Here is a 27,831-nt window from a genome sequence, read left to right as displayed (position 1 = left end):
AAGAGTGTGGCATTTTGCACACAGCCTGTAAATGTCAACAACAAAAAGAGTGTGTAAAACATGTATATTGTAGTGATGGCAGTATACTGTGTATATTTATAGTGGCAGTATGGGAAATGATTATTTGGAAATGCTTGAAATGGAAATGATCATTTACTGTGAGGTGAGGTGTGGTTGGGGTGTGGACAGTGGTTGTGCTTTTGTAACGTTGAGGTATGGACAGCTACACACTACCTGTTCACATTTTATTCTGTAAAAACTAAATTTTCACTGCTTTTATGACCTTTTTAGTGGGGAGAACATAGCTAGGATTTAATGATTTAACAAATCTTTTGAATCCTTTGTCCTCCACAATGCTAAATGGCTGGGAGTCCTCAATCACCATGCTAACCAGGTCTTCATCTATTTGAGATTGTTCTCCTGAGGAAAGACAATAAAGATAAAGCACAAATATAAATATCACATACGTAACTTATAACAGTTGTATAATATTGTTATATCATTTAGTAACATTACTGCATCCTATATTATCATTGCATTTGATGGCTCACCTGGTCTTGCTCCACAATCGGTGTCCCCCTTATTCTCATGCAAAGCTCTGTAGTGCCTAAGCATGGATAAGGTGTTGTTGTTGTTATATCCCAGCTCCCTGGCACATAGAAAACACTTCACCTTGTACAAAAGTCAAGACAGCTCAACATAAATTGTATTGCACCATCAGTATCATGAAAATACATCTTCTGTAGAAATTTACATACCTTGTTGGGAGGAATAAGATCAAAATGTTCCCACACAGGGGAGGACATCCTCCTCTTCTTAGCTGGCTCCATTCTCTCCTGACTTTCCTCACTCTCATAAACCTCCAAACGGTCTCCAAACTCTCACTAACCGCAACTCTCCATCAAACACCCACATTTTTGAATGAAGTCTGAGGGGTTTATATCGCTGTCATATCTCGCGGCAAAGTTCGAACCACTTCATGAACCAGTCACGTGGTACAGCCGGGCAGCGAGGCTTCGGACGTCATCATTTTCAGCTCCTCCCATAAATGAAGCAAGCCTCGATACGCGCTTCGCGGAAACGCCCCCTCCATTACTCGACACACGCTCCGAAGCCTCGATACAGAACGTCCCATCACTAGTGGTGGTAGTTTGTAAGCGGGCCTGCAGGACGTTGCATTGCTCCTCGGTAGCTGCATACATTGCCTTGCCTTTTTGCCTCCTTGTGGCTGGACTGGTGGATTATGGTCTCGCCTCATATCTCACTGCTGCACGGATTTTGCGCAATCCGACTTAACTCAGTGGCATGACTGTCGTTATCCCACGTATCTCCGCAGCCACCGTTTTCCTTTATTTTCATTGCAAGCTAGTTAGGTGGGAAAACCCACGGGAACAGCCATACTACACTATGTGACTGCATTAGTATTATAATTATTTGGTATATAGCTTATTTCAGGGAGAATCATATAGCTTATTTCAGGGAGAATCATACCTTATTTCCCCCCTTTGCCATGCTTCCTTGTGTGGACGCTTCACCTCTTTGCTCTTGAATGCTTTGCTTCTTATATTGATTTTTATTGATTTTTATGCTGATTTTTTCCCTTTTTTCCGTGTGAGCTTACCTGCGATAACTTCTGGACACTTGTAGATCATTAGGACTAGAGTGTTCTTAACAGAAACAGCAACATTTTATGGTTACCTTATCCTCAGCGCTGTGCATTATTATAAATCCTCAAGTGATAATCCCCCCTTAGACTGTCTTGGTGCAAAACCAAGACATAAATCATGTCTCCTGGAAGGGGGAGGACGTATCACAGGCAGGGCACAGCGAGCTGAAATCTCTGAAACCGACTGGCCTTCACTTCCTACGAGACAGAGAAGCTCTTCTACCCCTGTATACGGGAGGAAACAGGACTGGACAACCGTGAATAGGAAGGTTAACAACAAACCTCCAAAACAACTGAATGTGAAACTGCAAAACAGATTTGCTCCACTATCAAAGGACCCTGGATCTATATCGGACAACCATCCATCTAAAAGCAGCGAAATAAGGTCTGAAAATCTGTTGAAAAGTGAAAGGCCACAGGGAAAGCTAAAGGCTAGGCCTGAAACTCTGATTGTGGGTGACTCTGCCGTAAAGGATGTACAAAGGATGTGCGGTAAGAACACTAAAGTCCTCTGCTTTCCTAACGATATGGTCAACAACCTGAAGGAGAGAATTCTTCAAATTGCAGATGAATATCCAACTGTGACAAACATTGTTCTGCATACAGGGTCAAACGATGTGTCCAAACAACAGTCGGAGGTTCTGAAACGGGACTTTACTGGATTATTAAATACTGTAAACTCTCTGAATGCAGCTGTATTCATCAGTGGACCTGTACCGCCGGTCAGAGGAGGAGACGAGAGATTCAGCAGGTTGTTTACACTGAATAAATGGCTTATATCAGCATGTGCTGACCACTCAGTGCATTTTATCGACAACTTTAATATTTTTTGGGAACGCAGGCATCTGTTCAAAGCAAATGGATTTAATTTTAACAAGTCAGGGGTGAAACTGTTCACCTCCAACTTGTTTTATTCCATACGTCATCCATCCGTGCTTGGTGCCAAGGCTGAGATAAACGAGGAGTTATCTCATAAAGAGGAACAAACAGTACTCCAAGAACAGACAAAGCCCAGCAGAAACCTTGAGGAGGAGCTCCATTTGCCCCCACCCGGGAAGAGCCTCAGAAAGGAGAGACATCCATGGCATCTGAGGAAGAGCCTCAGAAAGGAGAGACATCTAAGGCAAGAAGAGGGGTCCCTATTTGCCTCCAACTCTCTCAACAACACCAACGACCAGGACAAGGGACCACGACCTTCCCCAGTCCCCCAAACCCCTGACAGGCCATCACCCTCCTCCCCCTCCCTTTCTCCCTCCTCCCCACACCTGAAATTCACTGAGGAGATGATGGAGCAGGTCAATGCTGGGCTCAGATCTACCCCCCGTCCCAATCCCTTTTTGTCCCCCATAAACCCCCCACCAGAGCGGCCAAAGGTTCGCCATCGAGCCCCACCCTCAACAGAGCAATCGAAGTCACATTGCCCAGCCTCGCCCCCCTTAGTTCCTCTTCATGCCCTGTCTCCGCAGTCTGATTATGGCAGTGATGACTTTTCCCAGGAGAAGCTGGGACCCTGTTTACTAGAAGGTTTTAAAATTTCTGTACTTTTAGGTGACAGGAGACATGTGGCCTGGTCAAAACACAGAGAGCTGCACTCTAAAAGATCTTTAAACATAGTAAACATACCTTGTGTGCCACAGACTGCTCCCAAACATGAGGGGACAAGTAATACCTCTAAAACACTTAAGTTGGCTTTATTAAACATTAGATCTCTAGCTGGGAAAACATTTTTAATTAATGATTTAATCACTGAGCACAGCCTTGATTTTATGTTTTTAACTGAAACTTGGTTGGACCAAAGTAACAGTGGAGCTGTTCTCATCGAGACGACCCCTCCTAACTACAGTTTTATCAGTGAGGTCAGGGCGAGCAGGAGAGGAGGAGGGGTTGCTGTCTTATTTAATGAATCATTTCAATGTAAGCAGCTATCTCCTGGAAGTTTTCAGTCTTTTGAATATGTGGCTTTACAGCTGAAGGCCCCATCCAAAGTTGTGTTTCTTAATGTTTACAGGCCTCCCAAATACTGCACAGACTTTTTTAATGACCTCAGTGAACTGCTGTCTGTGATCTGTGTTGATTTTGACTGTGTAATTATTGCTGGGGATTTTAACATTCATGTGGACAACCCTCAGGACAAAGGGACTAAAGACCTGAGTAACACTCTGGGCAACTTTGGGCTGACTCAGCATGTAACAGAGGCCACACATAATAGAGGACACACTCTTGACCTACTGATCTCCAAAGGCCTGAGCATTTCAAAGGTTACTGTGTCTGATGTGGGCCTGTCTGATCATTACTGTGTTTTCTTTGAAAGTAAAATCTCAGCCCACACAAATATATCAACAACAGTGATCACAAAACGGTGTATAACTGAACACAGTAGTGCAATTTTTAACCAGGTCTTCCCATTAACACCTGACCTGCCCAGAGGGTCAGTCAATGAGCTCGTCAATAGCTTCAATGCTGACATGTTAAATGTAATGGACACTATTGCTCCCATTAAGGTGAAGGTTATCTCTGGAAGGAAAAAGTCTCCATGGAGAAACTCCACACTGGTGAAAAATGAAAAAAGAGAGTGTAGGAAAGCTGAGCGCAGATGGAGAAAAACAAACCTCCAGGTTCATTATGACATTTATAAAGAGAAACTTCACAATTATAATTTACAACTGAGGAATGCAAGGAGGTCCTACTTCTCTGACATCATCACTAAAAACAGCCATAATGCTCGGGTCTTATTTTCTACAGTTGACAGGCTAACAAACCCTCCTGTGTCAGTGGCAGCTGAACTTCATTCGACCATGGCCTGCAATGACTTTGCCAAATTCTTCACTGAAAAAATCCAAAAAATTTGACAAGCAATTGGTACATCAACAGCAGATCCAGGATATGTACTGTGTCCACCAAAAAACTGTTTAAACACCATGAAACAGTTTCAACCTATTAACAGCAAAGACCTGGAGGACATCTTAGGTCAACTGAACTCCTCCTCCTGCTGTTTAGATGTCCTGCCAACAAGTTTTTTCAAAAAGGTCTCAAAGACTTTAGAGTCAGACCTGTTACAGATCGTCAACTTTTCTTTATTATCAGGTGTGTTTCCAGAATCACTAAAAACTGCTGTAATCAAACCTATACTGAAAAAGGACAATCTTGACAAGACACAAATGAACAACTACAGGCCGATCTCAAATCTCCCGTTTTTAAGTAAGATCATTGAAAAAGCAGTTTCCCAACAGCTCAGTTACTTCTTAAAACAGAATAATTGTTACGATGCCTTCCAGTCAGGTTTTAGACAGAACCACAGCACTGAAACCGCTCTGACCAAAGTGTTTAATGACATATGTCTGAATACAGACAGTGGAAAAATGTCAGTCCTAGTTTTACTGGATCTCAGTGCAGCATTTGATACAGTTGACCACAACATATTACTCAAACGACTGGAGAACTGGACAGGTCTTTCAGGAACTGTACTAAACTGGTTCAAAACATACGTAGAAAACAGGAAATACTTTGTATCAATAGGTAACTTCACATCTGAGCAGACAAGTATCACATGTGGAGTTCCCCAAGGTTCCATCTTGGGACCCCTTCTGTTTAACATCTACATGCTCCCACTGGCACAGATTATAAACAACAACAAAATAAACTATCACAGCTATGCAGGTGACACACAAATATATATCACAATGTCACCAGGAGACCGAGGCCCTGTACAGGCTCTTGGTAAATGCATTGAGGAAATCAATGACTGGTTGTGCCACAATTTTCTCCAGCTAAACAAAAACAAAACTGAGGTAATAGTCTTTGGCGCCAAAGAAAAACGATTACAGGTCACCAGAGAACTTCAATCTATACATCTAAAAACCACAAACCAGGCGAGAAATTTGGGTGTAGTGATGGATGCAGACCTAAACTTAGAAAAACACATTAAGACAATAACAAAGTCAGCTTACTATCACCTCAAGAATATATCAAGGATAAAAGATCTGATGTCTCAACAGGACCTGGAAAAACTAGTCCATGCATTCATCTTTAGTAGGCTTGATTACTGTAACAGCATCTTTACAGGTCTACCTAAAAAATCAGTCAGACAACTACAGCTCATTCAGAACTCTGCTGCTCGAGTCCTCACTAAGACCAAAAAAGTGGACCACATCAGTCCAGCTCTGAGGTCCTTACACTGGCTGCCTGTCCGTCAGAGGATAGACTTTAAAGTTCTGATGCTGGCCTATAAAGCTCTGAATGGTTTAGGACCAAAATACATCAATGACCTCCTGACCCAGTATGAACCATCCAGATCCCTCAGGTCATCTGGATCCGGTCTTTTATCAGTTCCCAGAGTCAGAACCAGACACGGAGAAGCTGCATTCAGCTTTTATGCTCCTTATATCTGGAACAAACTCCCAGAAAGCCTCAGATCAGCTGAAACACTCAGTTTATTTAAATCCAGGTTGAAGACTCACCTGTTCTCAGCTGCATTTGAATAAAGCACCAAATCCACACTTTAAGCTTAAATTTCAAAACTTACATTTAACTACTGATTTTATCTACTGTTCTGATTTTATCTGTTTTGATTTTATATACTGTTGTTTGTTTGTTTGTTAATTAGTTAGTTAGTTTATTTGCTTGTTTTATTCAATTTTAAATCATGCTTTTTATTTGTTCTTGTTTCTAATGTCTCTGTAAAGCACTTTGAATCACCTTGTTGTTGAATTGTGCTATACAAATAAACTTGCCTTGCCTTGCCTTCCTTTTCGCAAACTTACTCATGTCTCACAGTCACAACATAAATAATAATTTTATAATGTAAAATTAATCTGTGCAGCATTGGTGATGGGGTGTAAAAGTAATTTCACATATTAAAATGCAGGCTGTGTTATAGTGGTAAAAAAAGATATGATAGTAGTGATGTGCGAAGCGATTCGTTCAATACCTGAGAATCACTTTACTGACTCATGAATCATGATTCACAAGCTCAAGTGACTCACTGACTCATCCCTGTTGCTGTTAGCAACAATGTATCTAGCTTATAATTACAATTGTGGAGAAAAACACAACATCCAGTATCGTAACAAAAAAATTTCTGCTCTGAACTGGAAGAAAAAACCCCGAGTAGAAGCTCACATCAAGAAAATAGCTCCTCTGCTAGCATCGCTCTGCTAACATGCTAACAGCACATTTGAGCTACTCACCCCCTCCCTTCCTGTGCTGAATCGTAAGCATAAGCGAATCACTCAGGACTCGCTCACCCCCTCCCTCCTGTGCGGAATCATAGCGCGAACGAATCACTCACTCACTCACCCCCTCTCTCCCTCCTGGCTCACAGCTTCTTCTTCTTCTTGGTTGGCAACCAATGTTAAGGTGCATTACCGCCCCCTGGCTCACAGCTCAGTGGACATTTAGATGAGAAAATATATATTTAACACATTTAAGGAAAATACTAATAAAGTATGTACCCAGAGTTGTTGTAAAAAAAAAAAAATCCCAAACAAACCCACAAGCGAACAGCTTTTCCTTACAGCCGCTGTTTGTCGACTTGTGGTGGTAAGCGGGCCTGCAGGAGGTTGCAGTGCTCCTCGGTAGCTGCATACATTGCCTTGCCTTTTTTGCCCCCTTGTGGCTGGACTGGTGGATTATGGTCTCACCTCATATCTCACTGCTGCACAGATTTTGCGCAATCCAACTTAACTCAGTGGCACGACAGTCGTTATCCAACGTATCCCCACAGCCACAGTTTTCCTTTATTTTCATTGCAAGCTAGTTAGGTGGGAAAACCCACGGGAACAGCCACACTACACAATCCCACAACACATTTTAAATGCATTCATAAAAGGCAGCATTTACAACAAATACTGACAACATGAATTCTACTGATTGAGGAAAAACAACCACTTGTCCTTCACTTATGATAAGCCCCCACTCCACAGACCTGGCTTGTATTAAAGTTTTCTCTCCTTTAGTGATGCACGTTCAGGGCTCGCAAAATTTCAAAATCCCTGGTAGCCCTTCGGGCAGGGACTCTTCAGCTTTTGGTAGCCCAAAATAAATTTAAGTAGCCCAAATAAAAGAGAGAGCAATTTTTTGATTGATGTTTTGTTTCCGTTACAATATTATACATTAAAGTATAATATTGTAACGGAAACAAAACAATCAAAAAATTGCTGAAACACAAATTACAACATTGTATAAAAATTACAATCGTCAACTCAAATACTTGGTTCTAATTGAACAGAAATTTCTATGAACTTGTAAGAACTGTGTAGAACATGAATCAGTCTGTGTCAGATCCTGAATTTGAAATTTCCACTGAAGTTACAGTTAAGAGGCAAGTGGAACCAAGATCTAGGACATTTGCTTTTTTTTTTTTTTAAAGTTTGCAAAGACTGCTAAATTTTGTCAGTGGTAGTTCACTCTTTGCAACATAGTACGCTGTTCTAAACAGATTTTTCAGGTTTATTTTTAGTATGTTATTTGCAATTGATGTTTGTTCTGGGAAAGATATTGCAGACTGAGCAATAATGCATTTCTTGCATTTCTCATGGGTTCTAATGGGGGCCTTTCTTAAAATGACTGGTCCCAGTAACAAAGGCGCTTGTCGACTCAGAAATCGAGGGAAAACCAACAACACACCCAGCAGAACATTATGTTATTTACACGGGTGCACATAAGTGGTCCGCATGTGCGCATTCACTGTCAAAATAAAAGACACTCACCAGATAAGAAGTTGCAATGCGCGTTTGCGTCCTTATAAAAGGCACTGTTTTTGTCCGCTAGAGTGGGATTTTCACGGCACATTCTGCACCACATCTCTGTGCGTTCATCATTTGTTTGAAGCCAGCTCACCTCCTGCAACCACTTTTCCGAGAATACGCGCTTCTTTTGTGGTTTGGACTCCTTCTGACATTTCTTTGGAGATGGAGGAACACCAAAGTAATTGCTTAAAGGAGCTTGCTTCAACATCTTTAAGAGTTCTAAACAAATGTCTGTCCATGTTTAAGCTTGCTGCGGGAGATTTCACTTGTCATGTTTGCATAGTAAGCTAACGACTGATAAGACGATGTCAGAGGAATTGGTGCGCAAATGATCGTCACTCACCAATCAGTACTGTCGCTCTCTATACACAGTTCGCACGATTGCAAAGTGAAAGCAAAAAACAAGCGCAAATTCTTGCTCACTGATGCCAATGACATAATTATCCAGCTACATTTCCGAAAGAATGCAAAAGCATTGACATATATTTTTCCTTCCTATGATAGCCCGACGGGCAGGGCAGAGAAAGATTTTGGTATCCCGACTGGAAAAATCACTAGCCCCGGGACGTCGGGCTAGCGATTTTGCGAGCCCTGACGTTAACCCCGCTCTTAAGACTCATCCCAGACGTAATGGTATTGGTTATCAGTTGCCTGGCATTAGACATTAAGACAGTTGGACGCTCAGACTATGGAAAAGATTGCCTGTCATTAACCTGCTCCCACGCATGTGCAGTGAGCAAAAATCACTTATCCACTGCTGCAGGTGCTTACTTAAAGGCAGTGTAAAGACAGCTGCAATGTAGGGTAGGCTAACTAAATCCTTGACTAAAACTACAGATGTCATTAAGGCCTGCACAATAAATTGAAAATTGATTGTCATCGCGATACCAGCCTGTGCGATGGGCCCATCGCAAAAGATGACGTATACTGCGATAATTGGGTACCTTAAAATGTTTACACACGTGCTTTAGAGAATTTACCAATCAAAGAAACCCCTTTATACATTTGACCAGTCGAATAGAGCCCTTCACGGCATTAACCAATTAAATGGATTAGAGGCCCGCCTCCTACGCAGGTGGTGAGCGAACAACGCTGCAGCAACGAGTCAGAGTTGTAAAGGCTGAGAGCGAGACGCATGACGAGAACGCTACTGAATATGAACTCGTGCCTAAAAAAAAAGATAGTACCTCGCTTATTTGGAGGTACTTTGGATTTGATAAAGACAACGTTCTCCAAACACAGGTACTCTGCAAAACTTGCCGAACACTCGTGGCAACCACCAGAGGAAACATGACTACTCTGAACCATCATCTTCAATACAACCACAGAGAACTGTTTGAAGAGTTCCAGAAAGACAGGGCAAACCAAACAAAGGTTGCTAATGTTAAGACAAAGAGCACCGTAGTCCAAAAGCCGTCTCTGTATTAGTTTTTCAAGTGGGACTCCTTATGAGAAAGCGTCAAAGCGCTACAAAGAAATAACAGAGGTCATTACACATTTTTTGACAAAGACATGATGCCTATAAATACAGTTAGCAGAGAGTGCTTCACCAGTCTGATACATAAAGTGGACCGGAGACACCTCACAAAATTACTTTTCCCATGTCGCCATTCCACAAGTGTACGAAACATGCCGCAAGACCGTCATGTTTGAACTGAGCCAAGCTGAAAACTACGCAAACACTACAGTAAAGTTTCCTCTCCAGTTGACTTACATCATAACTACTTTGTGAGTTGTAAAATGATGAACAACTGCATTGAGATAATTTGCAGTATAATTTAAGTTATGTATTTAAAACTAATTCTAGAGACCAGGAAGGATGTCTTTCAGAATTCAAGCCGCAGTAAAACGGAAACTATGTATTTGTTTTTTTTATATTTATTTTATCGCAAGTCATATCGTTATCGCAGTATTGATCATAGTTATCGCACATCGCAGGTTTTCCTAATATTGTGCAGCCCTAATGTCATTAACAACTAATCATGTTGTGTTTAGCTGAGCTGTTGGTTAGTTGTGTTGTTCTATATTACCACTTAAGGATCTATGTTTTTTTTAAACATTTATTTATTTCAGTCTTTTCTCCTATTGCGTTATTCTTCTTTACATCTGGTAGGTGTGTGTATCTATGCAATTCACTTTCTCTTAAATTACTTTTAAGCATAACCTAGCTAACACAAGCAATACAACCGCCCCCCCCCCCCCCACCCCCCAAAACAAACAAACAAACAAAAATAGTAACATTGAGGGAAATCATTGAGTCATCATTGATGTCATCATTGATGACTTTGGTAGTGAGGATCTATATAGAAGACATGCACCAGTCCAGTTTTGCACTGGATAACAGTTTGTCCCTAAAATTAGAGAGCCATCAAAGCACAAAGGGAGCAAACAGCAAACGTTCAGTAGTTTGTAGCTGCAGTTTTACCAACTAATTTTCTTTTGAGGTTTGCAAAGGTTTTCAGAAAATCGTCATTGGTTTTCATTCGTGACAATGCTTTCTCTCACTGTTGCTGTTGTTTAATGTAAGAATTGTTGGGACGCTTTTACTGCACTTCTCGGAACATAGCCTGTTGCATATGTGAAAAGTTTGTAAAAAGTCCTTACATAATGATCAGGACAATGTCTGTGCAGATAGTGTATGGATTAATTAAATTATTCCACGGTGTAAAATGATTTTACAGTGACACTAAAGTCACTGAAAGTGGAGAGAGCTTATATAACCAGTTAAATTAAGTGCAAGCAGACAACAGAGCATCAATTATGGTACTCAACTTTAGTCCCTTATCTGCTGCAATTCAAGATGAGCGGAGGAGTCTAATCATGTCCTCTGAGGAGACAGAAGATCATCATAAGCTGCTCTATGCCACCAACCTGCCACTGAGCATGCTCCTTTGGTTTATGCGATCATGTTTAGGGGGTAGGAGGATGTGTTCATGACAATGGCAGTTTGCACCGGTTGAGGTCCATCTGTGTGCTGTCATTACCAGAAAGTCAACAGCAGATCCAGCTTCCTTCACCAACTTTCCAAGCCATACGTCATCTCTCTTCTGAATGCTGCCTATCCAGCACAGCACTGCAACTTGTGGACTGGACTTGAAGATCGTCATAATAAAAAAACACACCCGTGTAGCAACATATGCACACAAATTTGTGTGCATATGTTAGTTCAACCTTATTGGGTACTAATCATGGGTCTTGTTAGAATCATCTGGACATTGGACGACTAGCGTGTATGTTCTGTGTCTCTATCCACAGATCAGGGACATGCAAAGGATAGAGAAGGATAAGATAACCTGCTTTGGAAGATCTAAACTCAACAAAAATATAAACGCAACACCTTTGTTACTGCTCCCATTCCCCATGGGATGGACGTAGAGACCTAAAATTCATTCCAGATACACAATATAACCATCCCTCCCAAACAGTGGTCACAAATCAGTCCAAATGTGTGGTAGTGGGCACATCTGCCATATTGAGATAATCCATCCCACCTCACAGGTGTGCCACATCAGGATGCTGATCTGACATAATTATTGCACAGGTGTACCTCAGACTGCCCACAACAAAAGGCCACCCTGAAATGTGCAGTTTTTTTGCGCTATTGGGGGTCTGGGGACCCAGAACCGGTCAGTATCTGGTGTGACCACCATTTGCCTCATGCAGTGCAACACATCGTCGCATGGAGTCTATCAGATTGTCAATTGTGGCCTGTGGAATGTTGGTCCACTCCACTTCAATGGCTGTGCGAGGTTGTTGGATATTCGTGGGAACTGGTACACGCTGTCGTATACGCCGGTCAAGCACATCCCGAACCTGCTGGATGTGGAGGTCCTGGGCTGGTGTGGTTACACGAGGTCTGCGGTTGTGAGGCCGGTTGGATGTGCTGCCATATTCTCTGAAACGCCTGTGGAGACAGCTTATGGTTGAGAAATGAACATTCAATGCACGGGCGACAGATCTGGTTGACATTCCTGCTGTCAGCATGCCAATTGCACGCTCCCTCATTGCTTGTGGCATCTGTGGCATTTTGCTGTGAGACAAAACTGCACATTCCAGGGTGGCCTTTTGTTGTGGGCAGCCTGAGGTACACCTGTGCACTACTCATGATGTCAGATCAGCATCCTGATGTGGCACACCTGTGAGGTGGGATGGATTATCTCAATATGGCAGATGTGCCCACTACCACACATTTGGACTGATTTGTGACCACTGTTTGGGAGGGATGGTTATATTGTGTATCTGGAATGAATTTTAGGTCTCTACGTCCATCCCATGGGGAATGGGAGCAGTAACAAAGGTGTTGCGTTTATATTTTTGTTGAGTGTATTAACCTTATTCTTCTGAGATTAACACCTCCTTTCTATTTTGTTGTTGTTGTCTCCTGTGTCTCTATTGTTTTAATCTCTTGTTTTTTCTTTTTCTCTGTTTTTGATGCTTTTGTTTCTACCTTTCCTTCTTACTAGTGAAGCCCTGAAGATGATACTAACAGAATGAATCCGAATGAATGAATGATCTTCGGGAAGTCTGCAAATTAAGAAAAGGCCTCCCAGACGATGGATTTCATCTTTCCAAGATTCTGAGGCCCAGTACAACTGATTAACCTTAATTCTTTGTTTTCTTTATTTTTAACTTTCCAGCTTTCCATTGTCATTGAAGCGTTACACCCCTTCTCCTGCACCAGGGCCCCAACAGAGCCCCCTACTGGGTGGGCTCCCAGGAAGCTTTTTACTGATTGGACAGCAAGCTGCATGCTTGCGGCTGGCTCAGCTGAAAGCCCACGTTGCGTTGACACAGATAAATAACGCTATTGCTGTTGATGGTCGAACCAACACACCTGCCCCATTTATACCCACAACACCCCCCACAGCTGCAGCCATCAGTCTACTAAACCTTCTGAAGGTTGCTAACACCATGTCCCATCCCTCATATAACCCCTATGCCTCTGGGAAACAAAGTTCAGCCCAGGGGCACTATGGACAGTCCAGTATGCAGGCAGAGAGAGACTCTCATAAGACATCTCCTCATCTTGGGCCTGGGTCCAGCTTTAGCTCTTCCGGAGTTTCATCTGCGACTCCTGCAAAATCTGGGGGAATAATGAGCTACAGGCCAGAAGCGAGTAAGACTTCAATGGAAGAGGACATAAAGAGGTCCATAGACATGCATATAAGCAGAGCCAGAGAGGAGGTGAGTCATCAGCCTGTAGACAAGAGCAGTCATTTTACTCAAAGACATGAGTATCATTCTTCAAGCAAAGATGTGACTTCCTACGTGTTGTCCTCAAACTCTCGAAGACCCCCTGATGTTGCAAGTAGCACTAGCTCCATGGACTGGTTGCCAAGCTACAAACGGGAAACTGAGGATGATTCGTCTAAATACTGTTCATCATCTGCTTCATTGAGCTATCAAAGCACTGGCGACAGTAAGTTTAATGCCTCGAATGAAAGAGAGCGCAATGTGCAATCCATTCCAGGCTTAGGTGATTATGACTACCCAGTGCCAGACAAACCTGTGGGTTCTGCAGAGTCTACTCGTCCCAAGTACACTTCAGAAACAGCTGTGAACATCCTTATGCAGTTTGGACTTGAAAAAGGGGACCTGGAACATCTGATCTCATACCCAGAAGATCAGATGACTCCTGACAACCTGCCTTTTATCTTACGACAAATCCGCATGGAAAAGGCAAAGAGATCTGCCACAGCAGATCCATCAAAATCCTACTATGATCCTCATTCCACCACAAGTATGAGTGGAAAGGAAAGGTTAAGTACTTCAAGAGGGGAAGGGATGTGCCGGGATGAATTGTCACCTATTGTCCAACCAAGTAAAGTGATTGATTATGGACATACTGGAAAATATACTGGAAGCTTTGGGGATGAAATTGGAAGGAGCAGCAGTGGAGCCAGTAGTGGTGGAACTGGAGGTACGCTGCTGATGGGCTCCTATGATAGTAGCGGTCACAGTCGAGAATCACTGCAAAAAAGTATGACAGAGGTGAAAAACAGCACCTTGGTTTCTTCCCGTGATCAAGGCAGCTCTTTTACCAGTCATGGCTCAATGCGAAGCAGCGATCCAGCTCAACAACTGCACACCCAACCGAACCAGTCATCTCAAGAAATCTTCAAAGGTTTCTCTCTGCCGAAGACGGACACAGACATAAGATCTCTTAAAGCAGAAGTCACTAAAGCCCTTCCGTTGAAAAATCCAGAGCCAGATCGCTATTCAGCATCAAAAAGCCAACTAACTCCTAATATAGTTCATAGTGTGCATCCAAGCCGACCTGGCCTTGTACTCATTGGCAGCAGCAGCAGCGGCAGTCACATCAAAGAAAAGAGTAAGACTCACGGGCAAGTATCAAATGTTTCTGAGCAGATGAACAAACAGCAAATGCAGCAGAAGCAGAAGCAGGTACAACAGCAACAAGTGAAACAGACAATGCAACAACCACCACCAAAGCAGCAGCAGCAGACGCAACAACTGAAGCAGCAGCAGACGCAACAGCAACAACTGAAGCAGATGCAACAACTGAAGCAGCAGCAGACGCAACAGCAACAACTGAAGCAGATGCAACAACTGAAGCAGCAGCAGACGCAACAACAACAACTGAAGCAGCAGCAGACGCAACAGCAACAACTGAAGCAGCAGCAGACGCAACAGCAACAACTGAAGCAGATGCAACAACTGAAGAAGCAGCAGACGCAACAGCAACAACTGAAGCAGACGCAACAGCAACAACTGAAGCAGACGCAACTGAAGCAGCAGACGGCCCAGGTACCTAACCTGCCGATTGGGTTGCAGCAGATGCAGAATCAGCCAGCTGTGCATATGGGACAAGCTTTGCAGTCTCAAGTTTTTTCGGCTGCAAAGCCAGTTCCACAGCCGTCCCTCATGCCAGGGCTCATGATGCCCGTTCCTCCGGGTCTCTCTCCGCTAATGCAGAACTTCATGAATTTCATTCATATACCGCAGCCCGCTTCCACGAAGCAGCTTCCAGCAAAGGTAGAAGTGACAAGGAATATCCCAGTGCTGGCCCAGATGCAAGACTACACTGCCGCTTCACCTATGGTCTTTCCTCATACCTGCTCTTTATGTAACAAGGAATGTACTCAGATGAAGGTAAGTGGAAGATTGTTCGATGTTTTTGCTTTCTGTCGGTTTTTATTTATTTGACATGCAATGTTTTTTGTTTTTGATTTGATTTTGGATCCCATTATAGGATTGTGGTTTGGGAAAAACTTCATGTATGCTACTTTAAAGTCTATTTGGTTTGTTTTATACACTATTCCTGCATAATGATGACTGTAGGAAGACTACCAACTTGGAATACAAACATTTGGACAAATTTTTCACATATTTCTGCAATTCAGTATTCTGTACCAGAATTTCTGAAGGATTACAGCGCAGACTAAAGTTAACTATATGTCTATCAGATATTGTAATTGAAAAACACTACTAATAAGAGACCTTCAGAATATTCAGTGGTCTGTACTTGCAATTGATAGATTTAATCTCTTTTAAAATGACATAAACTGATGCGAAGACATTCAAGGCTTTTGCTAACAATGGAACCAAGGCCTCGGATGACATGATGAGGAGAAACCTGCAAACCTGATGAGCCTGTGCATCAGAAAATGTTGGAAGATGGCTGTTTTTTCATTTGTCTCTGTTCTTGGGCTGCTGTTCCACAGTGCACATTCAGCTTTGCTTTTTCTGGAACTGTTGCTGAATGTGAAAGTTTCCCTTTTTGTCTTTTGTCATTAGAGTTAAGAATAGTGTGTTTTGTCCTTTATTTCACATTAGTAGGCACCTTGTTTTTGTGTAATACTTGCTTCTTTTTCTTCTTTTTTTTTACTCATACTTTCTTTTTAAGTTAGTGTTTTTGTGTCCCAAAAGGCAACATCATTTACTACCACAAACATAAGCACCCGCTGCGCCCAGTCATGAGCTACACAAGCACCAGATTTGATTTGTTGTTGAATCTCTCTTTATGGATCGGCCTTCCTTCGCTGCACCAAATTTCACATTTGAGCTCCTCGTCAAAGAAACAGCGCCTTCCTCTTCTGGCCTATTTCAACATCATCTTCCTGTCGCTACTCCAACTGTGATCGTCATAGGTGGTGCATTTTGTCCTAATCCAAACTTGGCCTCTACTGCGCTGACCTTCTTGGAGCCTCGGGAAAGTTTGATGACATAAGAAGAGCCTGAGAGTCCAGAATCCAGAGCCTAAGATGATCCTTTCGTTTTGGTTGTGTGTAATCAGATGTTTGACTTGTGTTTTCTATATATACTAAATAATTTCACTTTTAAAATTTTATCCCAGGAGAGGTATAATGTGTCATGCTTATTTGTTCCTGGTTTTTGGCCTATGAAGGTTTAAATACAATCCAAACTCCTGGCTAATGTTATAATGCTTCTGCGTTCAGTGAAGGACTAACTGTTAATATTTTAAGAATTTTTTTAAGGCCACTGCAAAGTTTAGTGACCTTTTATCAGCAAGTGATGTCAATGACAAACGTTGCTCCTGATAATAATAAACCTTGTCTAAATGTTTGTGTTTTGTTGTGACCACTAGGATTGGGTCTCCCACCAGAATACCAGCCTTCACATCGAGAACTTCAAACTTCTGCGAAAGCGGTCAATCTTTCTTCTCTGTACTTCGTGATTATGAACCGATATCTTTGGGGCAGCACAACCATGGGTGTGCCAAAATGATGCCGGGGTTGTAATGCTAGGATAGCTTCCTAAGAACTGTTCATTTGTATTTTTTTAATTTAAAGCAACTTAATGATTTGCAGCATTTACCATACGCCATTTTCCCTAACCTAAATTGTTGAAAGGCTGAATACATTTCTGAGTTTCTGGATTAATGAACAATAATATATTTTTAAGGACATTCTACCTTGCAACATCTGACAAAAATGTATCTGTGTTTTTCCACAGATACCCAGAATGGAATGGTGAAATTGCATCACTGCTAGGGTAATTATCTTCATTTGAAGTCATTTGGCAAATAAAAAAACATGCCAGTATTGGAGGCTTTCATTTTCTTTGATTTAACATGTGCCTTTCTTTTTATATGCAATTGTTAGTGCATCAGGTGCCAAGCCCTCTCCCTCAACTTCTGCTGAGACTTCCCAGAAGAAAACCAGACATGAGAGTCGTTCCCGTTCCTGCAGCCCCCGGAGCCATCGTGACTCGGAGCGTAGCAGGGACAGGCAAAGTAGCCGTTCCCGCTCTCGCAGCCCCCGCACTCATCGTGACTCGTTGCGAAGAAGAAATAGACGAAGTAGCCGTTCCCGCTCCCGCAGCCATCATGACCCGGAGCGTAGCAGGGACAGACGAAGTAGCCGTTCCCGCTCCCGCAGCCATCATGACCCGGAGCGTAGCAGGGACAGACGAAGTTGCCGTTCCCGCTCCGGCAGTTCACGTCGCCTCCGTGACTTGGAGCGTAGGAGGGACAGACGAATTAGTCATTCCCGTTCTCGATCACGCAGCCCCCGAAGGGAGAGACACAGAAGCCGATCACGATCTCCGTACATCTCCAGACGTAATCGCAGGTCTGTCCAACATACATTTTGAGAACTAGGATCAATCAAAAAGATTTAGCTCTCCAGTGGAGAGGGCGAAATGTAATTTATTTAATAATGTAAACTTAAAAACACTTAATTGGTGGACTATTTTCCTTTTGTATCCATGCTGCATGTGTGCTTTGAGATGTTTATGAGTCATTAAGTTCTTTGATCCATACTTCTTTCAGGTCCCGGTCTCATTCTGACTCCTCATGGTATGACTGTCCTTCCTCTTCACGATATCGATCACGCTCAAGGGGACGTGAGAGACGATCCTCGCCGAGAAGAAGAGATGAGAAATGTTCATCACCAAGGAGAAGCTGGGAGAGGCGATCGTCGACAGAGAGGTCATCTCCTATGCGAAAGTTGAGCAGCTCGAAGATCTTGGCAAAGAAACTGCTGGAAACATCAGGTTTGAAAATTGCTTCATGGTATTTTTTGGTATGTACTCATTAGGTTTTTCTAAGCTCAAAGCCCAGCCCCCCCCCCCCCCCCCCCCCCCCCCACACACACACACACACACAAAACATTAACTTTACTAATGCAAATTATAAATAAAGACCAGTACCACCAGAAATGTCAGTATAGTTTTTTCTACTATTATAAAACTTTCAGAAGCAGTAGATGATTTTTGAGACTTGGGACCCACCAATGTGTGAATCTCTTTTGTACCTGTGGTCTTTTAGCTCTCCAGTCCTTATCAAAACAGTCTGACCTGGAGACTGTCGTCAAAACTTTGGCTCCTGCCCTGCTGGCTGAGCTAGCCAAGATGAAGTCGTCCCCATCAACATCATCGTCCTCACGTTCTGCATCTCCAGAATCAGTTAAAGGGAGGCCTAGCACAGAGAAGACCAAGGTGACTTCACATGATGCCTTTTTTCATGAATGGACAGTTTTGGACAATTTATAATGTGGTCAGTGACAGATGACGTGATTGTTGATGCCACAAAACCAAGATTAAATCCTTCAGCACAAATTTATACAAGCACAAACTTTGAGTCCAGTTGTCATGATGAAATCTGCATTTGGTTCATATTGTTCATATTTTTCTTCGCTGTGTTTCCGCAGGCTGCTAAATCTTCCCCTCCAACCATGGTGAGGCTACAAGGGATTGTCAGTAGTCTCTCTCACAGTGAAGTGATTTCTGCTGTGGAGAAATTCGGAAAAACCAAGTCAGTTGTTTTGTTTAGGTCAAAATTACAGGTATGTACACTGAAATTTGCTCACTGTTATAGATGGATGAGTTCATTGACCTACTTGTGAATCTAGAGAAAATGTGTCTCCTGGTTTGCTTCTGCAATCGAAGATAGATATTTATGCATCGTAGCTACAATTCTCTATAAATGTACTGTCCATTCATTAGTTGTTGTCCTGCATTCATCATGCGGTTTAAAGTCAGTTGGTTATCCTTACTTTCCTTCTGTGGTCTTGCAGCCCTCACATTCAAGGCTACTTTGGATTATACTGAGCTTTTATATAGACATCGCAATGTCAGAAAGTTTCTGCTCAAGTCTAATCCTATGAAAGCATACACAATGTATTTTGTTTTTATTTTGCTGCTTTGCATTATGCATTTTTTAAAATCTATATATACACATTGCACTAAAAACATCCTTGGAATCGCACTGGTTTCTTGCAAGTTGCCACCGTTGCTTGTAGTTTGCTTGGAAAACTCAAACTTGTCATCAAATACTTGTAAGCTACTGACAAGTGCTCATATATGATTTTTAGTGTGAATGTAGTAACGTAATAGTTTTGGTAGTAATCCAAATTAATGTGTGTGTGTGTTTGTGCACACCCAGGCAGTTGTGTGTTTCAAGAAACAGGAAGATGCTGAGAAACTGAAGAGCTTAAAGAACTTTGACATAAAAGAAGTAACTGTCAGTGTTGTTAATGAAAAGGTAACTTTGTTTTCCCTTGAGAAATACAAATATTAACATTGCAGCTCTTCTGTGGCAAAATAATCAGTTATCTGATTAATCCGAAATTATCTTTGTTTCCAGGAAATTGCATTCAAGAAAACCACAAAAACTAAACTGGAAACTACAGCAAAAGTCTCTGTTTCCAAAGCGAAAAACATCTCAGCTGAGCAGAAAGCTAAAACTGTAAAAACTGGTGATAAGGCTGAAGAAGCAGCTTCAAGCCTCGAAAAATCTAAGAGTAAATCTACGAAGAGTCCCGAAAAGCAGCCTAACACCAGTGATTTGAAAGGAAAACGTAAACCCAAAGGGTCTCAAACCGGTGCTAAAGAAGCTGTGGTGGCACCTAAAAATACATCCAATACTATGAAGGCTGTTGAACCAATTAAAGGTGCTGCAGTTGATGGTGAGCCAAAAGTCTTGACTTCCAAAGGAGAAACGGCCTCAACGACGCAGAAATCTAAAACAGCAGGAACTCTGAAAAAAGAAAAAGTGGATCATTCTAAATCAACAACGTCAGAGGATAAGCCTGATGTAGAGACAAAACACAAGAAACCTGAAACAAAGATTCATGAATCTGCGATGGGGCCTAAAAGTGAAGCACGAAAATCATCAGCTTCTGAAAGGGAGGACCACACAGAAGTTGAAACTTCTACTGACGGCAAAGATAATCAGACGTTACCAACTATATCGAGTGAGAATCAACTACCAACTAGTGCAGCTGAGACCAAGCCAAATATATCGTCACCAAAACCCACTGATCCACCTCAGAAACCACAAACTGTCATCAAAAGTCCAGAAGATTCACTCAAAGCTTCAGAACAGACCGAGCAGAGCTCAGATTCTGCTCTACAAGAAGAAACACAACAGCAGACTGCAGGAAAATCACCTGAGATTTCTGTGGAGGCAAAGCAAAGAGTTGAAAGTGTAGAAACGGTTACAAAGGACAAAGGTAAGTGGACAGAAAACACCTTCAAGTGTGGAGTATCTTTGACAGCAGGATGTTGGACGGAATCAAAAGCTAAAGACTGTGCTTCATGACGAGAACAGTTTTCAGATTTTTATTTAAATCAGCTGGGTAATTTGCATCCTATCTAAACTACCACTATTTAACTTAACTACATTTCCTTTATTCTAAGTCTCTGTGACTGCAAAGAAGATCTCAAAGGATCAGCCGGTCGCTCCTACCCACCCAACATTTGAGGAACTGATAGAAAAGCAACTATGTCCAGAAAAAATCCGTAAGAAATCCCGAAAGATCTGTATGAAAGATTTCCCAGTGTGAACATAATTTTTATTTTATAATTACTTTTTTGTTTTTCTTTTGCTCTGCACTTTACAGTTTGTCTCAAGACAGTCAGGCTTCCCCGTAAAAAGGTAACATTAAAAAAACACTTAAATTATACCTGTAAGAAAAACATGCTTTGTCAAAGTGGTTAAGTTTTGATCTGAAATAGTTCAATTTGTTTTAAAAGTTTATAGTTGGGTTATATCTCATTGTCAGGTGACACTCAAGTGGGTGTAAATGTAGAAAAATGTTAAAAATTCAGTAGGGATGTCGCAATAACAGAGATTTACATACACTAATAGAATTACACAAAGCATGGTTACCAATTTAGTACCAAAACAAAATAATTATCGTGTATCTCCAAAAGTTGATTCTGTTCATCTGGACGTAGCGTTTTGTGGGAGAAACGTTTCGTCACTCATCCAACTGACTTCTTCAGTCTCAGCTGACTGCAGGTTTCCCCAAATCTTATAAACAGTACATCTGGATAATGACTGAAACCAGCCCACTGAAAGAACAGTGGGCTGGGAAGTCAGTCCCTTAATTTTAATTATGCAAATTCTCATGACCATTGATCAACAACCACTGATCAAAACCCATTGATCAATGGCCATGAGTACTATTCACAGAGAGTTGGAGAATGGCTGCAATCACAGCATTGTAAGATGGCGAAAAATTATCTTGTATACTAACACATATTAAAAGTCTGTACACCTCACCCCTGGCGTCGTTGCCCACCTCTCAATTTTAAATACACATAGACATTGAGGGCTAACAGGAGGGGCTATGCGCTTACCTGCTGCTCTCTGGCAGGTAGCTCCATGCCCTCCTGGGTTTTAAATGCACCTTAGAACACATATGCATCAACACTACATATAAGCGGCCGGAGGGAGGTTTGGAGTCTTCTCTCACCCCTGTTCTCTGCGGCCTGCTGGAGCGGGGGGGCTAGGAGGAGGAGTTGGCCGTCCAACTGCAGCCTGGAATGTGGGGCCTCCCTGCTGCTGTGGAGTCGGGCGGTCTGCTTCTCCCCACCACAGGGAAAAGGGTAACACCACCTGGGTCTGGGTGCAGTTCCCCCCTCCAGGGGCAAGGGTACCTAGACCTGGTTCATAGACAGTATTGGGAAGGTTACTTTTAAAATGTATTCCAATACAGAATACATGCCCCAAAATGTATTCTGTAACGTATTCCGTTACGTTACTCAATGACAGTAACGTATTCTGAATACTTTGGATTACTTAATATATTATCATGCTTTTTACAACTACGTGAATGTACTATTACTGTGTGATTTATTACTATTACTGAAGGTCCGCGACTCCGAACTGTAGTAAAGGGACCTCTGACTAATACGGCGGGGTCCCTGTCGGCTCGTAGCCAAAAAATAGCTTTACTTTGTTGTGTGGGTCAACTTTTCTTGCGAGAGACAGAGAGAGGCGTTGAAAGGCTGCTCCAACGGAACTTATTGTTTTCGGAGGAAAACATGAACACGGTGTACAGTCGAGTCTTAATAGCTTACTTACAACTGGGCTCGTCAGCCACTCTTCTTGGCTGAAGTGGTTATTATTATATTTACATGCTTCCAGCTCCCGTTTTTCCTCGATGACAACTCGTACCTTTCCACTCCCCTTTTTCTCCCTCCTCGCGCTCACAGACCCATAACGTGTATGGCAGTCCATTCTCCCTGCAACACGGACTACACTGCCCATGATGCTACATTCTTTAGAGCTATGCTTGTAGCATTCCGCCTGTTAGCTTAGCACAACAACAACAACGAAAAGGCGCTCTCTCACCCAGGAAACACACAGTTGCAGAGAGAGAGCGTTGCCCTGTAACCATGGCAACCGTAACGCTGCCGCCTGGAACAACAGAACGTAGCTGTCAAACAAAACCCAAACAGTCCTGACCCGCGACAATATGAAACAGGAAAGTACCGCAGTGTAATCCATTTATTTCAACAAAGTAACTGTATTCTAAATACCACCTTTTTAAATGGTAACTGTAACGGAATACAGTTAACAACAATCAACAACAATCTTTATTTATAGAGCACATTTAAAAGCCTTGGGCATACCAAAGTGCTTTACATAAAACAATAAAAAATAAAACAGTTCACACATTAACATCAAATTCATAAAAGTAACGGATTATGTTCACAGGTAAAAGCCACCAATAAGAGTAAACTGCAACACATAGGTTATAGCAAGGTAAGACTGTACCACCATGATAAAAGACACCAATAATGGAAAGAAAGCAGAGAATTTAATACAATAGGTCACTGCAAGCAAGCCAGCATTTAACTGGTAGAAAAGGCAAGTTTAAAAAGATATGTTTTGAGCCGTGATTTAAAAGAATGAATAGAATCAGACGCCCGGATGCCAATCGGGAGATTGTTCCACAGCTCCGGTGCAACTAGAGCAAACGATTGATCACCTCTAGATTTCAGTCGAGATCTGGGCTGAACCAACAGTAACTGTGAGGATGACCTTAAAGCCCTAGCAGGAGCATATGGGTTTAAAAGTTCCTTAAGATAGCTTGGTGCAGTGTTATTGGTAATTTTAAAAGTAAACAACAAAATTTTAAATTGAATTTTTACTCATATTTTGTATTTTAAATACGTAATGGCGGTACATGTATTCCGTTACTCCCCAACACTGTTCGTAGAGTACGCTTGGGGAGTGTGATTGTGTGTACAGCGTCTCTTTATGTCTGTCTCCACGTTGGTTGAGTGTGGAGTAAGTGCATATGAGAGCATGAGGGTGGGAATGGATGTGTGTGTCTGTGTGTGCCTGTATGTCTGTGTCTATATGTCAGGTTGGGTATCAGACGCCACCTCTCTGGGGACATCTCAGGCCATCCAAGGTATGGAGGCCTATCTCCACCCCCCACCACTTCCCCTGCCGGTGGCGGACTCCCTCAGACATCGGTGCGTTGGTGGTTCTTTGTGTCCGGGGATGGGCGTCCAGGTACACACCGGCTCACTCCTTGGTGGCCGCTTATCGGGGCCTGGAGCCTGGGGCTCGCTCGGGCCACTTCGGAGGTGGGGTGCCCCGGGCCCCTTGGCCTGGAGCTCGGTCACCCAGGCACAGCTGGCTGCCGGCGGAGCTCATGGGCACGTCACTGCAACCCCCCCTGGCTTCTGCTCCGCGGCTGCTGAGTGAGCCCTCATCTGGGACTCTCCTCAGCTCTTTCTGGGACAGTGGCGCGGCTGCCCGTCTGCTGGTCTTCCTTGGTCTCTTGTGTTCTGAGGGCCTCTGGATGTCTGGAGTTTTGATCTCCTCCATACCTGCTTCATGCTCTGGAGGACGGGGCTGTGGCCCCCCCACACCCTCTAGCAGATTATTACAAGAAGGAACCTTTTAAAAAAACAAGCGCGTCCATGCTCACAGGTGTACACACGGGTGATCACACCCACAAACTACACCCCTTTTGGCTCCTACCTCAAAGCACACTGTGTTCTGTTGATCTTATGTGCTGCACAATAATGTTTAATATTTAGTATTTACTGTCATATTCCCATATATCATTGTGATGTTGTTTATTATATTACTCTTGTTCTCTTCTGCTTGTTTTCTTTTTTCTTTCTCAACAGGTGATCGATATATGCATTTTTTTTTTCTCTCTGCTTATTCTGTTGGTTTTTGGGGTTTTTTTTTTGCCCTTCCCCCCCCGTCCCTCTTCTCAGCTGTTTTTTTTTCTCTCCCCCTTTCCTTCTCCCCTTCTTTCCCCCAGTCAAGTCTGTCCCGTATTCAGCAAATGAAAATAAAATAAACAATAAAAGGTGAATCAAATGGACCATTATGGCAAGGCTGGGATGGTCAATTTGGTAAATCCGTAAAGTAAATCCGTTGGGCATCTTTCCTCGCCTTTAGACAATAATTCTGATGGCAAAAGAGCCAAACGGGACAGGCAAAAAAAAAGTCTGTTATTAAAAAGCTAATTTGAAATGTTCAAATTATATGCACAATCATCCAGGACATGGTGGTTTTGAGTGCTTAAAAAAATAGGGGTTTAAGTAGGGGGCTTGAATACCTCAGCAAGTTGTTTTAAAACTAAAGAACCTTTTAAGAAGCATAAGAGATGAAAGTTCCTCACAAATTAATAGAAGCCCAGCTTTTCTTTTTAAACAGTCTACTACAGAAACAGTTTTTCCTTCCTGAGTTTGAAAAGCGCAGTAGTGCTGTTTACACATTGCCTTTTGTGAATCAGTTATCACTCTTTAAGGATCCACCTTAAATGAAAAGTACTTTCATAGCTGACTCTTACTGCCTTTTTTTTATCAGTGAGTCAAGGTTGAGCTGTACTATGTTTAAAAAAGAAAAAAGAAAAAAAAGAAATCAAACCAAAATCCGCATCAGAAACATTTTGTACTCAGTATTTTATTCTGATGTACCTCATTGTGTTCATAGTTGTAGACAGTGCTCAAAGTGAGGCACTGTTTCTAACTGAATGTTTTGCCTTTTTGAGATTTCTGTCCGGAATTTCTTCAATTGTAAACTAATCTAAAACGCTGACTTTATTCTTTTCTTTTGCACAGCTTGTTTCGCTTAAATGCAAGATGCTGTTAATAAGCAACCTGCCTAAGTATCGTGATGGCTGTTATGAAGAGGAGGACATCGCCGATCTGCTCACTCCACACAGATTTGAATATTACGACGATACGATCTACGTTATACCACAGGCGCGCATGGTAAGCACCAGGCCATGGATTTGCATTGGGCTGGATTATTACCTTCATTTTAATGGGATTCTAAATGTCTTTTCTAAGACGACCTAACTAACATTTAGTTATTACGTATTTTGTGAGCGCAGTGTGTCAGTGTTTGTTTGTTTTTCCTTCAGGCTTTTGCCCTAATGCCGACAGCAATGGCAGCCAAAAACATCGTGCTAGCATCAGAAGATAAACCTTTTTTTCTCAATGGGTCTAAACTTCGACTGCAGGTTGTGAAGAGCAAGAATTTTTTAACGACCCCGGTGAGCACTGTGTTTAGATAATACACTTTACTGTTGTGAGATATGTTATTAAAAATAATTGAAAATATCTGTTTCTGCTTGTTGATGGAAACAGTATCCTTAAAAGCAAGCTGATGTTCAATTTATTTAAAATGTGGTTGTAAGTAAAAAAAAAAAAATGTAATATTTTGTAGAGGCTATAAGTAATAAAAAATACTCTTTGAACTGAAATCAATTTAACAGAATCCAACATTTATTTGATGTAATGACTTTTAACTATTTGTTTTTCTTTCAGCTTGAGTTTTATATATATCTGATGAATCGGCTGTGTTATGTTAAGAAGGTAACACGCACACATATCTCAGAAACACAGACTACACTAGAATACCTTATAAAGTATAGAGTATAAAGTTATAACTGGCAGCACTCACATCCAAGTCAAAACACCTTGAAAAATATGAGCATATATTAACACATGGCTAGGAAAGGTTTGGATAACTTTTTTCCTGCAATAAGTTAAATCCTCATTCAAAACTGCATTTTGTATTTTAAAAAAAATGTGGGGTTTTTTTTGTTTTTTTTGTTTTTGTCTTTTTATTTGAAACATGCAAAAAAACTAAGAACCCAGGAAAGGGACAAAAGTGGTTTTCTGTGTACACAGCTAAGTTTAAATATTTTCTCAAACAATGTTATCAACAAAAGCAAGAGCTGCAATTATAAATTGTTTGGATAATGAAGATAGCTGCCAGGGTGCATACTGCTGTGTGACTATATGTGCAAACTTATGACCTTGATCTTGGAACTGTAGTTTAAGAAAGCATGAAATATTGTTAAACTAAATACTGTTTCTGGTTTGTTTTAATGTTCACCCGGGTTTATCGAAACAGATAGGGATAGATATTGGAGAACGGACAATCTACATCAGGAACATCTCACCAGACGAGTTCCGGGATCTCAGAGAAGCTTTGGGAAAAATCGGTATTGTAAGAAACTACCTGCCTCTTCTCTACAAGGTATAAACACACTTATAAGCAGCAACAAGTGCATGTTTTAAAAGTCTGTGAAAGGCTGTATGAGATGTATGTGTTTATGTAAGTGTATTCTTAACTATCCCCCCAAAATTGACAGACACATTAAAACAAGATAATGTGACTGGTTTTGGATGCTACTTATCTTGATGAAAGCACAACTGCAAAACTATAAAGATAGTAAAGAGAGACTGCAGGTAATCTGTTCGCTGTAGCACATGATTCTTCATATGCTCATGCGCACTAGTGTTCATCACATTAGAGCATTAGTGCAGGGGTCACGTTGAGCACGGCTCCAGTGCTTCATTGATCCAGGATTTCTGACTTTTGAATCCAGTGAACTCCACAATAAAGCTGTGCTTAGCTCACTGTTTCCATGTGTTCCATTTTCTACCATTTAGAATGTGAAATTAAAATGTTTAGAGTAAATTTTATCTTTCTTGTGTTTCAGGTGTTAATTGAATTTGAGTCTGTGTGTGATGCTGATCGCCTTGGTGTTTGGTACAGCCTTCTAAAACGGGCCACTGGCCACAAATTGTCAAGGGTGGAAATACCACACAGTGGATTTACATCACTGCGTGAGTGTGTTTTGAATGGGATTTTAAATAAATGTGATTTAAACGGGGGAAAAAAGGTGAAGTTGATGGAAGGTCATCTGGTAATAC

At 41.9% G+C, this 27,831-nt stretch overlaps 1 protein-coding gene and 1 long non-coding RNA gene across 4 annotated transcripts in view; one reads left to right on the top strand and one right to left on the bottom strand.

Moving 5' to 3' along the window:
* LOC146714035 (uncharacterized) overlaps positions 1-27,831 on the top strand; it is a 61,673-nt gene that overhangs the window by 314 nt on the left and 33,528 nt on the right. For 2 of the 3 annotated variants that reach the window (XM_085450625.1, XM_085450626.1), the window contains exons 1-16: positions 13,261-15,525; positions 16,982-17,043; positions 17,350-17,388; positions 17,499-17,966; positions 18,167-18,390; positions 18,665-18,834; positions 19,047-19,181; positions 19,781-19,879; positions 19,982-20,849; positions 21,037-21,138; positions 21,240-21,274; positions 25,723-25,875; positions 26,028-26,159; positions 26,434-26,481; positions 27,026-27,151; positions 27,618-27,744. In XM_085450625.1, coding sequence (XP_085306751.1) covers positions 13,324-15,525; positions 16,982-17,043; positions 17,350-17,388; positions 17,499-17,966; positions 18,167-18,390; positions 18,665-18,834; positions 19,047-19,181; positions 19,781-19,879; positions 19,982-20,849; positions 21,037-21,138; positions 21,240-21,274; positions 25,723-25,875; positions 26,028-26,159; positions 26,434-26,481; positions 27,026-27,151; positions 27,618-27,744 — 4,990 coding nt within the window. In that variant the 5' untranslated portion in view covers positions 13,261-13,323. Of the gene's footprint in view, positions 1-13,049; positions 15,526-16,981; positions 17,044-17,349; positions 17,389-17,498; positions 17,967-18,166; positions 18,391-18,664; positions 18,835-19,046; positions 19,182-19,780; positions 19,880-19,981; positions 20,850-21,036; positions 21,139-21,239; positions 21,275-25,722; positions 25,876-26,027; positions 26,160-26,433; positions 26,482-27,025; positions 27,152-27,617; positions 27,745-27,831 lie in introns of those variants that run through there. The other variant, XM_085450627.1, reaches the window with a different exon arrangement.
* LOC146714036 (uncharacterized) lies at positions 235-1,693 on the bottom strand. The gene is made up of 2 exons (XR_014918762.1): positions 759-1,693; positions 235-672 (listed from the first exon to the last, which is right to left on the bottom strand). It is a non-coding gene; the product is annotated as an uncharacterized LOC146714036 (long non-coding RNA).

Source organism: Copadichromis virginalis, linkage group LG3 (genome assembly GCF_057382275.1).
Source record: "Copadichromis virginalis isolate Kocher_CV1m ecotype Utaka linkage group LG3, C_Virginalis_male_GT1.1, whole genome shotgun sequence".
Classification (NCBI taxonomy): Eukaryota; Metazoa; Chordata; class Actinopteri; order Cichliformes; family Cichlidae; genus Copadichromis; species Copadichromis virginalis.
This window is presented reverse-complemented; position numbering and strand designations above follow the sequence as displayed.